The following is a 13,138-nucleotide window of genomic DNA, read 5'->3' on the forward strand; positions in this document are numbered from 1 at the left end:
GTATGGAGAGGCAGATGAGGTAGAATTAGGGCTCAGAACTGACAAAGCAGTGAATGAAAACGGGCTTCTTGGGATGCAGGGCATGCTGAGTTGACACCCAGGATGACAAGGCACACTCAGTCTGGGATGACACCTGCGGGTGGGGCTGCACGCAGCACAGGGCCCACAGCAGCTGGCTAAGCTTAGATTCGAGAGCTCAAGGGAGGGAGCCTGGGGTGCCCTGTGGTTGACTTCGATCACTACTTCAGGCCGCAGCAGGCTGAGTAAGGGGCGAGGCATCAATAGAAATGCTCGTAACATGAAACTATTTCTGGAGTCTCCGTGACTCTCTGAATGTGGCCAGCTTCTATAAAAAGCCATAGGTAGCCCCAAATGTGAGTGTAGGGGGTGGGGTCCTTTGGAAGCTGTGTTTGACTTTTTTTAATGTATATTTTTATTTATTTGGCTGCGATGAGTCTAGTCCCCTGACCAAGGATCAAACTTGGGCCCCCTGCCTTGGGAATGTGGCACCTTAGCCCCTGGGCCACTAGGGAAGGCCATGCATTTGGCTGTGGTAGTCCAAATAGCCTATGGACACATGTCCTCTCTGAGCATCTGGGCTTTTAGCTCATATGCTAGCTCACAGCTGTATCATGAACCAGGGCCATGCCCAAGAATGTTCATGGGGTGACTGCTACTGCCTCAGCCTGTGGGTTGTATTCCCTGTACCGTCACATCAGTGCTCAGAGAAGTACCCTTCCTGCCTGAGCGAAGGTTGAGATACTCCGATCCCTGCCCCATAATCCTTCCATGTTCTGAATCCTCAATGTCAACCCTGCCACCTTCTCCTCCCCACTGTAGTATTTGGGCATAGTACAGAAAGGAACATTACCAGGACCTTGGGTGGAAGCTCAGGGGTCCAGACCTCACAGATGCTTCCCTGGGGTGAGTGAGGGGTGGCGGAATGGGCCACCCATGTTACCCTGTGTACATGCAGAGACCCTGTTCAGAGGAGAGTCCCCAGTCCCAGGAGATATGTGCAGCCTAAGGTCTGGGCATCCATGGAAGAAGAAATGTTGGTCTCACGAGGGGAAGTTCTGTCGCTGAAAGGGTGCCTCTTGGGGACAGCAGTGTGAACTAAACTGTGAAGGAGGCCAGGCATGAAAGCAGTTGAGCAAACAGCTCAGTGGCTGAGCAAACAGCCTGTGTGCTGGGCTTGCATGCCTGAGGTGGTTGTGTGAGGCCTGTCTGGGCTGAGTGCATGGGAAAAACAGCCATTGAGACCAGTGCCCTGCCTCGTGACCAAGGTTGTATTGCTCTTGGCACTGAGACCCCTGCCCTGGGAAACTTGATGTCAGGACTGGAAGTGGATGTCTCCCTATCTCCGTTTGACATCTCTTCTCCAGGTTTTGGGCTCCTTGTGGGGTGTGATAGTCCTGAAGGCTTGGCTTCTGGAGGCCTGGGGTCGGGAAGGGCTTGAGGGTCAGGCAAGAGGGTGAAGTTTTTCAGCAACTTGTTTTCAATTGTGGGAACTCTGTTGAAATCCATTGCCTCTGAGACCAGTCTGCCTGGAGACCAGATTTTCCTTAATCTTGGAAAGAAAAGGAGATGTCAGGGGCGGCACAGGCAGTGATGCTAGGAGCCTCCAGTTCCTCCATATACTCAGTGTGGTTCATTCTGTGAGGGCCACGGTGAGGATCCAGATCTCTGGCCACTGGAGGACTGTTCTCTGCACAGGAGCCATAGGACCCATCACACCTGATTGGGTACCATCCCTGACAGGGCATTTCCCAGCAGCTTACAGCACGTACCTCACAACTTGGCCTGTGGATATGGCCACAGCCATTCCCCTGGCCTTGACGCTGTCCTGTGTGAGTCTCTGCTTAAAATGTTATCAGGCTCTTGGTGATCCAGAGAAGGAGAGATTGGAGGACATCTGGGGTTAACCGAGGTCTACATCCTGGGTTATAGGCCATTTCTCACAACAACCCTGAACTTTGCAGATGAAGGCTCAGAGAGGCCTGGAAACTCGTCCATAGTCACCGCATGGCTGGCCAGGGGAGAACCTCTCCTGTGACTGAGGCCATCTGAGTGTGCCCGTGGGCCTTGTGACCAAGCTCATATTGTTCTCAGCACTGTGACCCTGCCCTGGGAAATTTGACGTCAGAATATACATAGAACTTGGCTTTGGTGTGAAACATAATCTATTTGTGCTGGACTTCCGCCCAGTCCGAGTACTTAATTTGATTTTTTTTTCTTTGCTGGGGCTGCCTCTGTTCTGAGTAGTTAGTCACAGGTTCTTGCCTCTTGTTTTTGTTTTCAATACAGCTACCCCCAGATATTTGCAGCTGGGATGTTATCCGGAGTGTTCACCACAGGAATTATGACCCCTGGAGAGCGGATCAAGTGCTTGTTACAGGTGAGGATGTGATCAGCGTTGGGGGAGATATTGCTTGGAGGCAGGCGGCTAGCTTTTCTCCTGGGTGTACAATTTTGTGTGGATGCGTATGTCCTTTTACCCTTTATAAAGGCTTCAGATCAGGTGTGCAAACAGTTTCAAGGTTTTCAGGAACATGGAAGCAGTTGTACTAGAGTCAAGAACCAGGACAGTGTAACAAATGAACCAGGTGTCACTCCTGTGATGGGTCAGTTCAGACTTATCCACCCTTGTTAGCAGCTACTTCAGGAACTCCAGAAGGTGAGTCGCGTGTCTTCAGAGGTGGAAGGGAGGCTGCTCTTGCCCAACATCGTCTGTCTCCACCCACTGCCCAAAGGCTCAGTGCCCTTAGAGTGTCTGGGCTTGTTCCCAGGCTAAGGCTGTGAACTGGCTGCCTGCCTTACCACACGGGGCTCCCTTTAAAAAAAAAGCAGTACTGCTTTTTTCTTCTAATGGCCAAAGCAATTTAATACATAGTCTTTGCTAGAAAAATTTTGGTAATGCAGAGAAGCATAAAGAAAACAATGTATTTATCACCCATGAGGTAACCACCATTATACTTTCTGTGTGAATTCTTCATCTTTTTAGTAAACATGTATATTTTTAAAAATTTATCTTTTGAAATAAAATTGGGGTCACATACTCCCGTAGTTTTGTAGCCAGCTTTTTTCATTTGCTATGTCACAGTATTTTTGTGATTATTTTTCTCAGACATCATTTTCTGTGCTTTATTTCAATTCAGGGCTGTAATTTACCCAATAATTCTTTATCTGGGGATAATCCAAATAACATATCATAGTGAACATCTTATGAATAAGTCTCTGTATGTGTTTCTTATTGTTTTCTTAGGATAAATGTCTAGACTTGAAATTGGTATATTTAAAGATACATACTTTTAAAAGAATTTTCAATGCATGTTGGGTTTCCTGGTGGTTTAGTGGTAAAGAATCCGCCTGCCAATGCAGGAGACTTGGGTGCGAACCCTGGGTAGGGAAGATCCCCTGGAGGAGAAAATGGCAATCCACTCCAGTGTTCTTCCTGGGAAGATCCCCTGGACAGGAGCCTGTGGGGTCGCAGAGAGTCAGACGTGACTGGGTGACTGAGTACACGCACATAATGTATGTGTTAGTAACGTAGGTTACTAAGTGGCCCTCCTAGAAAGGTCTGTCACTTTCTATTCCCATCAGTAGAAGAAGAGCTCTCCCTTCCCAGCAGATTCTGTAGCATCTAATCGACAATCTCTGCTAGTGTGCTGTGTGAAAAATTTGCAATTCTTTTAGTCTTTCTTGCTTTTTCTTGTCGGTGAGCTTAATTACTTTGATGCATATTAGCTGTTTATATCTCTCCTTCGTGAAATGCCTGTTTGTATTCTTTGCTCATCTGTCAGTTTGTTTGATTTATAAAAGCTTTAGACATGTTTTGATTTAGTATTATCGTAATAATATTAAACGTGGCGCATGGGATCTTAGTTCTCCGGCTAGGAATGGAACCTTGTGCCCCCTGCATTGCGAGTGCCGAGTCAACCACTGGACCACCAGGAAAGTCCCTGATTTAAAAAAATCTTTATACAATTTTTAGATGTTGCTCTCCTTCTACAGTTATTGCAAAATATTGGCTCTATTCCCCATGTTGTGCAATGCATCCTTGTAGCCTGTCTACACCCAATAGTTTATGCCTCCTACTCCTCCACCCCCTAAACACTTTGGACAGATTCACTTTGGACATACGAAGGTTATTAATTTCTTATCAAATGTGGCAAGTCTTTCTCATGCTTTGCATTAGTCGCTTAATTTTGTGCATTGTTTAGATTAAATGTTTTATTTTGAGATAATTAAAGGTTCACATACAGTTGTAAGAAATAATACAAAGGGAAGAAAAGAAATAAATATACAAAGAGATCCCACATGCTCTTTACCTCATTCTTCCACAGAGGCAACGTATTGTAAAACTGTAGTACAATATCGCAACCGGAATACTGACATTGATACAGTCAAGATGCAGAACAATTCTGTCATGCCAACGATGCCTCATGTAGCCCTTGAATAGCCACTTTCATTTTCCTTTCCCCACACCAGTCCTTTTTTTCTTTCGGCTGCCTGCACAGCATGTGGGATCTTTGTTCCCTGACCAGGGATGGAATCCACACTCCCTACATTGGAAGTTAGGAGTCTTAACCACTGAACTGCCAGGGAAGTCCCTCCACTTCAGTTCTTAACCACCCCAGCAATCACTAATCTGAGCTCCATTTCTGTAAATTTGTAATTTCAAGACATGTATAAATGGAATCATACAGTATGTAACCTTTTCAGATTGGCTTTTTCAACTTAACGTAAATTTTCTGGAGAGTTGTACAGATTGTGGAATGTATGAATATTTCATTCCTTTTTAGTGGACCCAGTATGGATGTACTACAGATACGTTTAATTTTTATCCATTGAAGGACATCTGAGTTGTTTCCAGTTTAGGGCTGTTATAAATAAAGATGCTATAAACATTCATGTACAGAGATTTTTCCAGGAAAATCCATCTTCATTTCTCTGGGATAAATGCCCAGAGGTATAATTGCTGAGTCATATGGTAGTTATGTGTTTAGTTTCTTTTTTTTGTTTCTTATGCCCACGCCACATGGCATGTGTAATCTTAGCTCCCTGACCAGGGATCGAACCCATGTCCCCTGCAGTGGATGTGCAGAGTCTTAACCACTGGACCCCAGGGAAATTCCATGCGTGTTTAAAGAAACTACCAATCTTTTTCTAGAGTAACTGTATCATTTTACATTCCCATGAGCACAGTATGAGTGATCCAGTTTCTGTGCATCCTAACCAACATTTGGTGTCATCACTATTCTTAATTTTAGCCATCCTGAGAGATGTGTAGCGATACCTCATTTTAATTTGTATTCCTCTAATAGCTGAAGGTGTTGAATGTCTTTTCATGTGCTCATTTGCTATCAGTATATCCTGTTTGGTGAAATGTCTGTTCGTGTGTTTTGCCCATTTTCTGATTGCATTATTTGGGTTTTTTTAAAATTATTATTATTACTGAGTTTCGAGAGTCCTTATTATTCTAGATACTATTGCTTTGTCAGATATGTGGTTTGCATATTATTTTCTCCCAGTGTATAGTTTACTTTTCATCTTCTCAACAGAGTCTTTAGAGCAAATGTTTAAATTTTGATGAAGTCCAGTTTGTTATTTTCTCTCATTTTGATGGAGTCCAGTTTGTTCATTTCTCTTTTATAGGTAGGGTTTTGGATTTTTAAGACATCAGATCTTAAGGAATCTTTACCTAGCCTGAAATCCCAAAGATTTTCTTATATGCTTTTTTCTGAAAGTTTTATTTATAGTCCACTTTTTCCACGTAGGTTTGTGAGTCCATTTTGAGTGAAGTTTTGTATCATGTATGAGAATTAGGTCAGAGTGATTTTCCCCCTCCGGGGCTGTCCAGTTGCACCATACCATTTCCTGGAGATTTACCTTTATTCTACTGAATTACATTTGCATCTCTGTTAAAAATCAGTTGAGCATATTTGTGTGGGTCTACTTCTGTGTACTCTGTTTTTTTTCATTAATTTATGCATCTTTCCCTTCACTAATATTACACAGTCTTCATTAGTATAGCCATAGGCTAAGTCTTAAAACTGTCTAGACTGATCCCTCCCACTTTATTCTTAAAAAAAATATTGTTTGGGACTTCCCTGGTGGTCTAGTGGTTGGAAATCTGCCTTCCAGGGCAGGGGGTGTGGGTCTGATCCCTGCTCCAAGAACTAAGATCCCACATGCCATGGGGCAACTAAGTCTGAAGACCACAACTGCTGAGCCCACACGCCCTGGAACCCATGCACTGCAACCAAGACCCAACGCTGTAACTAAGACTCAGCATAGCCAAATAAAATAAAAAACTGTTCTCGCTGTTCTAATTTCTTTGTTATTTCCATGTTAATTTTAGGATAATTTAGAAAACTGAGAAAATTCTTACTGAGAGTATGTTGAATCTGTAGATCAACTTGGGAGAATTAACACATTATTTTGAGTCTTCCAATACCCAGACATGTTACACCTCTCCATTTATTTAGAACTTTAATTTCTTTCATCAGCATTGTGTAGTTTTCAGCATATAAGCTCTTAATGTGTTTTCTTACACACCTAAGTCCTTTGTAAAGTGACATTGTAAATGGTATTATAATTTTAATTTTAATTTTGTTGTATGCATGTTCATTGCTAGTTTGTAGAAATACAATTGATTTTTTTAAATTTAAAAATATGTATTTATTTTTATTTTTGTCTGTGCTGGGTCTTTGTTGCTGCTCAAGGGCTTTCTCTAGTCACAGTGAATGGGGTCTAGTCTCTAGTTGCAGTGTGCAGGCTCATTGCAATGACTTCTCTTGTTGTGGAGTACAGGCTCAAGGGCACTTGGACTTCAGTAGTTGCAGCACATGAGCTCAGTACTTGTGACGCATGAGCTTAGTTGCCTGTGGCATGTGGGATCTCCCTGGATCAGGGATTGAACCAGTGTCCCTTGCATTGGCAGGCAGATTCTTAACCACTGGACTACCAGGGAAGCCTGAAACACAGTTGATTTTTGTATGTTAATTTTGTATCTTGTGAACCTTCCTGAATGCTTTTATTAATTCTAATTTTTTTTTTTTTAGATTCTTTGGGATTTCCTATGTAGATAATCTTGTTATTTGCAAACACGGACAGTTTTATTTCTTCATTTCTGATCTGTTTACCTTTTATATCCTTATTTCACTGGCTAGAACGTCCAGTACCATGTAGAATAAGACTGATGAGAATGGATATTTTTTCCTTGTTCCCAATCTTATGGGGAAGTATTCAGCATTTCACCATTAAATATAATCTCAGGGAGCCCAGGTGGCTCAGTGGGAAAGAATCCTCCTGCCAGTATAAGAGCTGCTGCTAAGTCGCTTCAGTCGTGTCCAACTCTGTGCAGGCCCATAGATGGCAGCCCACCAGGCTCCCCCATCCCTGGGATTCTCCAGGCAAGAACACTGGAGTGGGTTGCCATTTCCTTCTCCAAAGCATGAAAGTGAAAAGTGAAAGTGAAGTCGCTCAGTCGTGTCCAACTCTTCGCGACCCCATGGACTGCAGCCCACCAGGCTCCTCCGTCCATAGGATTTTCCAGGCAAGAGTACTGGAGTGGGGTGCCATTGCCTTCTCCAACCAGTTCAAGAGACACAGATGTAATTTTGGAGTGGGTTGCCATGCCCTCCTCCAGAACATCTTCCCAGCCCAGGGATCGAACCCAGGTCTCCCACATTGCTAGATGCTCTTTGTCAACTTGAGAAGGTTACCTTCTCTTCCTCTTTTTCTGAGAGTTTTATGGATATTGACTTTTGTCAAATGTTTTTTCTTCCTTTATTAATGTGATCGTGTGATTTTTCTCCTAAACTCTTAATATAGTGAATTACTTCCGTTGCTTTTTGAACACTGAACCAATTCTTCATTACTGGAATAAACTCCCCAACCTGGTATATGATTCTGTTTATATATTGCTGAGTTCTATTTTCTTATATTTTGTTAAGGATTTTTCATCTATAGTCATGAGAGATATTAGTCTGTCATTTTTTTCTGTATTGTCTTTGTCTGGTTTTTATATCAGAGTAACACTAGCTTCATAAAATGAATTAGGAATTGTTCCCTCTTCTAGTATAGAATATGTGTTGATTTTTCTGTAAACATTTGGTAGAATTGGTAGAATTTTATAGTGAAATCATATAGGCTTGAGATTTGGGGGAAGAAATTTTTAAATTATGAATTCAGCTTTCTTTAAAGTTACAGGCCTATTCAAATTACTTATTTCCTGTTGGGAAAATTGTGATAGTTTTGTTTTTTTATCTAAGTTGTCAAATATGTGTGTGTAAAGTTGTTTGTAGTACTCCTTTATTGTCTTTTTTATGTCTGCAGGGTCTGTGGTATTATCTTCTGTTTTATTCCTGGTATTAGTAATCTGTGACTTCTCTTTCTTTTTTCTTTGTCAGGCTCACCAGAGGTTTGTCAGTTTTTATTGATCTTTTCAAAAAAGATTTTTCTTTCTTTTTTTTTCTCAGCTGTGTAATGCAGCTTGTAGGATCTTAGTTCCTTGATCAGGGATTGAAACCAGGCCATGGCAATGAAAGCCCAGAATCCTAACCACTAGGCCAGCGGGGAACTCCCCTCTTTGATTTTCTTTATTATTTTTCTGTTTTCAATTCCATTGGTTTCTGCTTTTGTTTTTATGATCTCCTTCCTTTTGCTTGTTTTTGGGTTTAGTTTGCTTTTCTTTTCTCTCTCTCTCTCTTTTTTAAGCTTTTGAAGTGCAAGCTTAGAATATTGGTTTGAAGCCTTTCCTCTCTTCTGAAGTGTGCAGTCAGTGCTATAAAGTTTCCTCTCCGCACTGCTTTAGCTATGTCCCACAAACTCCAATATGTTTCAGTTTTCAGTCAGTTGAGTGTGTTTTCTAGTTTCCTTTGGGACTTCCTTTTTGAATTGCTTTGACGAGTGTTGTTCAGTTTCCAAGTGCTGGAGATTATTGATTTCCAGTTTGAGTCCATTGTGATTGAAGAACATATTCTGTATTATTTACATTCTTTTAAATTTCTTGAGGTTTGCTTTATGGCCTTGGATATGGTTTATCCTGTCTGTGCCACGGGCATTTAAAAAGAATGTGTGTGCTGCTCTTGTTTGGTGGCGTAATCTATAAACGTCGATTATATCCTGTTGGCTAATGGTGTTGAGGTCTTTATCCTTGATGATTTTCTGTCTAGTTGTTCTGTTTGTTGATGGAGGAATTCGAAATCTCCAGCTGTTACTGTGAGTTTGTTTCTTCTTTCAATTCCGTTAGTGTCCCTTCACATAGTTTGCAATTTTTTTGTTTAATGTATACACACTTAGAATTGCTATGTCTTCTTGGTGGATTGGCCTTTTTATCACTGTGTAAATGTTCTTCATATTACCATTATATAATATTCCATATTTTTGCTTACCGTGTTCTTCCTGATGTTCCAGAGTTCCTTCTTTTATAGTTTCTTTTCTGTTTAAAGAACTTCGTTTAGCGATTCTCTTGGGATATATCTGTGAATGACGAAATTGCTTAGTTTTCTTTCATCTAAGAATGCCTGATTTTCCCTTTATTCCTGAAGAATAATTTTCACTTGACATAGGATTCTGGGACGACAGTTCTTTTCTTTCAGCTCCTGAAGGATACTGTGCTACTCCTTTCTACCCTCCCTGGTTTCTGATGTCATTCTAAATATTTCAGTGTTGTGCTTCAGTTGCTAAGTCATGTCCAGCTCTTTGTGACCCCAAGGACTACAAGGCTTCTCTGTCCTTCACCATCCCCCAGAGTTTGTTCAAACTCATGTCCATTGAGCCAGTGATGCTATCCAAACATCTTCTCCTCTGTCGCCCCCTTCTGCTCCTATCTTCAATCTTTCCCAGCATCAACGTCTTTTTCAGTGAGTTGGCTCTCCACAACAGGTGGCCTAAGTATTGGAGCTTTAGCTTCAGCGTCAGTCCTTCCCGTGAATATTCAGGACTGCTTTCCTTTAGGATTGACTGGTTTGATCTTCTTGCAGTCCAAGGGCCTCTCGAGAGTTCAAAAGCATCAATTCGTCAGTGCTCAGTCTTCCTTATGGTCCAACTCACATCCATATGTTATTTTTCTCGGGCTACTCTTAAGCTTCTTTCTTTGTTTTCAGTTTTCGAGTAAGTTCATTTGCGATGTGCTCTGGCATGGATTTATTTGGGGGTATTCTGTTTAGGTTTGGGTCAGCTTCTTAAATCTCTATGTTTCAGTTCAGTTCAGTCACTCACTCATGTTTGACTCTTTGTGACCCCATGGACCGCAGCACACCAGGCCTCCCTGTCCATCACCAGCTCCCAGAGTTTACTCAGACTCATGCCCATTGAGTCAGTGATGCCATCCAACCATCTCATCCTCTGTCATCCCTTTCTCTTCCCGCCTTCAATCTTTCCTAGCATCAGGGTCTTTTCAAATGAGTCAGCTCTTTGCATCAGGTGGCCAAAGTATTGGAGTTTCATCTTCAGCATCAGTCCTTCCAATGAATATTCAGGATTGATTTCCTTTAGGATGGACTGGTTGGATCTCCTTGCAGTCCAAGGGACTGTCAAGAGTCTTCTCCAACACCACAGTTCAAAAGCATCAATTCTTCGGCACTCAGCTTTCTTTATAGTCCAACTCTCACATCCATACGTGACTACGGACCTTTGTTGGCAAAGTAATGTCTCTGCTTTTTAATATGCTGTCTAGGTTAGTCATAACTTCTCTTCCAAGGAGTAAGACTCTTTTAACTTCATGGCTGCAGTCACCATCTGCAGTGATTTTGGAACCCCAAAAATAAAGTCTGCAACTGTTTCCACTGTTTCTTCATCTATTTCCCATGAAGTGTTGGGACCAGATGCCATGATCTTAGTTTTCTGAATGTTGAGCTTTAAGCCAACTTTTTCACTCTCCTCTTTCACTTGCATCAAGAGTCTCTATAGTTCTTCTTCACTTTCTGTCATAGGGTGGTGTCATCTGCATATCTGAGGTTATTGATATTTCTCCCGGCAATCTTGATTCCAGCTTGTGCTTCATCCAGCCAAGCGTTTCTCATGATGTATTCTGAATATAAGTTAAGTAGGGTGACAATATATAGCCTTGACATACTCCTTTTCCTACTTAGAACCAGTCTGTTGTTCCATGTCCAGTTCTAACTGTTGCTTCCTGACCTGCATACAGATTTCTCAAGAGGCAGATCAGGTGGTCTGGTATTCCCATCTCTTTCAGAGTTTTCCACAGTTTATTGTGATCTACACAGACAAAGGCTTTGGCATAGTCAATAAAGCAGAAATAGATAGTGTTTCTGGAACTCTCTTGCTTTTTTGATGATCCAGCGGATGTTGGCAATTTGATCTCTGGTTCCTCTGCCTTTTCTAAAACCAGCTTGAACATCTGGAAGTTCATGGTTCACGTATTGTTGAAGCCTGGCGTGGAGAATTTTGAGCATTACTTTACTAGCGTGTGAGGTGAGTGCCTTTTGTGCAGTAGTTTGAACATTCTTTGGCATTGCCTTTCTTTGAGATTGGAATGAAAACTGACCTTTTCTAGTCCTGTGGCCACTGCTGAGTTTTCTAAATTTGCTGGCATATTGAGTGCAGCACTCTCACAGCATCATCTTTTAGGACTTGAAAGAGCTCAACTGGAATTCCATCACCTCCACTAGCTTTGTTCACAGTGATGCTTCCTAAGGCCCACTTGACTTCACATTCCAGGATGTCTGGCTCTAGGTGAATGATCACACCATCATGATTATCTGGGTCGTGAAGATCTTCTTTATACAGTTCTTCTGTGTATTCTTGCCACCTCTTCTTAATATCTTCTGCTTCTGTTAGGTCCATACTATTTCTGTCCTTTATTGAGCCCATCTTTGCATGAAGTGTTCCCTTGGTATCTCTAATTTTCTTGAAGAGATCTCTAGTCTTTCCCAGTTTACTGTTTTCCTCTATTTCTTTGCATTGATCACTGAGGAAGGCTTTCTTATCTCTTCTTGCTATTCTTTGGAACTCTGCATTCAAATGCTTATATCTTTCCTTTTCTTCTTTGCTTTTCGCTTCTCTTTTTTTCATAGCTATTTGTATGTCCTCCTCAGACAGCCATTTTGCTCTTTTGCATTTCTTTTTCTTGGGGATGGTCTTGCTCCCTGTCTCCTGTACAGTGTCACGCACTTCTGTCCATAGTTCATCAGGTACTCTATCAGATCTAGTCCCTTGAATCTATTTGTCACTTCCACTGTATAATTGTTAGGGATTTGATTTAGGTCATACCTGAATGGTCTCGGACTTCCCTGTTGTCTCAGAGGGTAAAGTGTCTATCTGCAATGCAGGAGACCTGGGTTCGATCCCTGGGTCGGGAAGGTCCCCTGGAGAAGGAAATGGCACCCCACTCCAGTACTATTGCCTGGAAAATCCCATGGACGGAGGAGCCTGGTGGGCTGCAGTCCATGGAGTCGCAAAGAGTCGGACACGACTGAGCGACTTCACTGTCACTTTCACTTGTCACTTTGAGTGGTCTAGTGGTTTCTTCAGTATAAGTCTGAATTTGGCAATAAGGAGTTCATGATCTGAGCCACAGTCAGCTCCCGGTCTTGTTTTTGCTGACTGTATAGAGCTTCTCCATCTTTTGCTACAAACAATATAATCAACTTGATTGCAGTGTTGACCACCTGGTGGTGTCCATGTGTAGTGTCTTCTCTTGTGTTGTTGGAAGAGCGTATTTGCTATGACCAGTGCGTTCTCTTGGCAAAACTCTATTAGCCTTTGCCCTGTTTCATTCGGTACTCCAAGGCCAAATTTGCCTGTTACCCCAGTGTTTCTTGACTTCCTACTTTTGCATTCCAGTCCCCTATAATGAAAAGGACATTTTTTGGGGGTGTTAGTTCTAGAAGGTCTTGTAGATCTTCGTAGAACCATTCAACTTCAGCTTCTTCAGCATTTCTTGTTGAGGCATAGACTTGGATTACTGTGATACTGAATGGTTTGCCTTGGAAACAAACAGAGATCATTCTGTCATTTTTGAGGTTGCATCCAAGTACTGCATTTCGGACTCTCTTGTTCACTGTGATGGCTACTCCATTTCTTCCAAGGGATTCTTGCCCGCAGTAGTAGATACAATGGTCGTCTGAGTTAAATTCACCCATTCCAGTCCATTTTAGTTTGCTGA

At 42.1% G+C, this 13,138-nt stretch overlaps 1 protein-coding gene across 1 annotated transcript in view; it reads left to right on the forward strand.

Annotated features, from left to right (window-relative positions):
* The window catches only part of SLC25A20 (solute carrier family 25 member 20), a 38,970-nt gene that overhangs the window by 15,368 nt on the left and 10,464 nt on the right, over positions 1-13,138 (forward strand). Inside the window, exon 4 of the mRNA XM_005695982.2 lies at positions 2,308-2,398. Coding sequence (XP_005696039.1) covers positions 2,308-2,398 — 91 coding nt within the window. The remainder of the gene's footprint in view (positions 1-2,307; positions 2,399-13,138) is intronic.

Source organism: Capra hircus, chromosome 22, assembly GCF_001704415.2.
Source record: "Capra hircus breed San Clemente chromosome 22, ASM170441v1, whole genome shotgun sequence".
In the NCBI taxonomy this organism is placed as follows: domain Eukaryota; kingdom Metazoa; phylum Chordata; class Mammalia; order Artiodactyla; family Bovidae; genus Capra; species Capra hircus.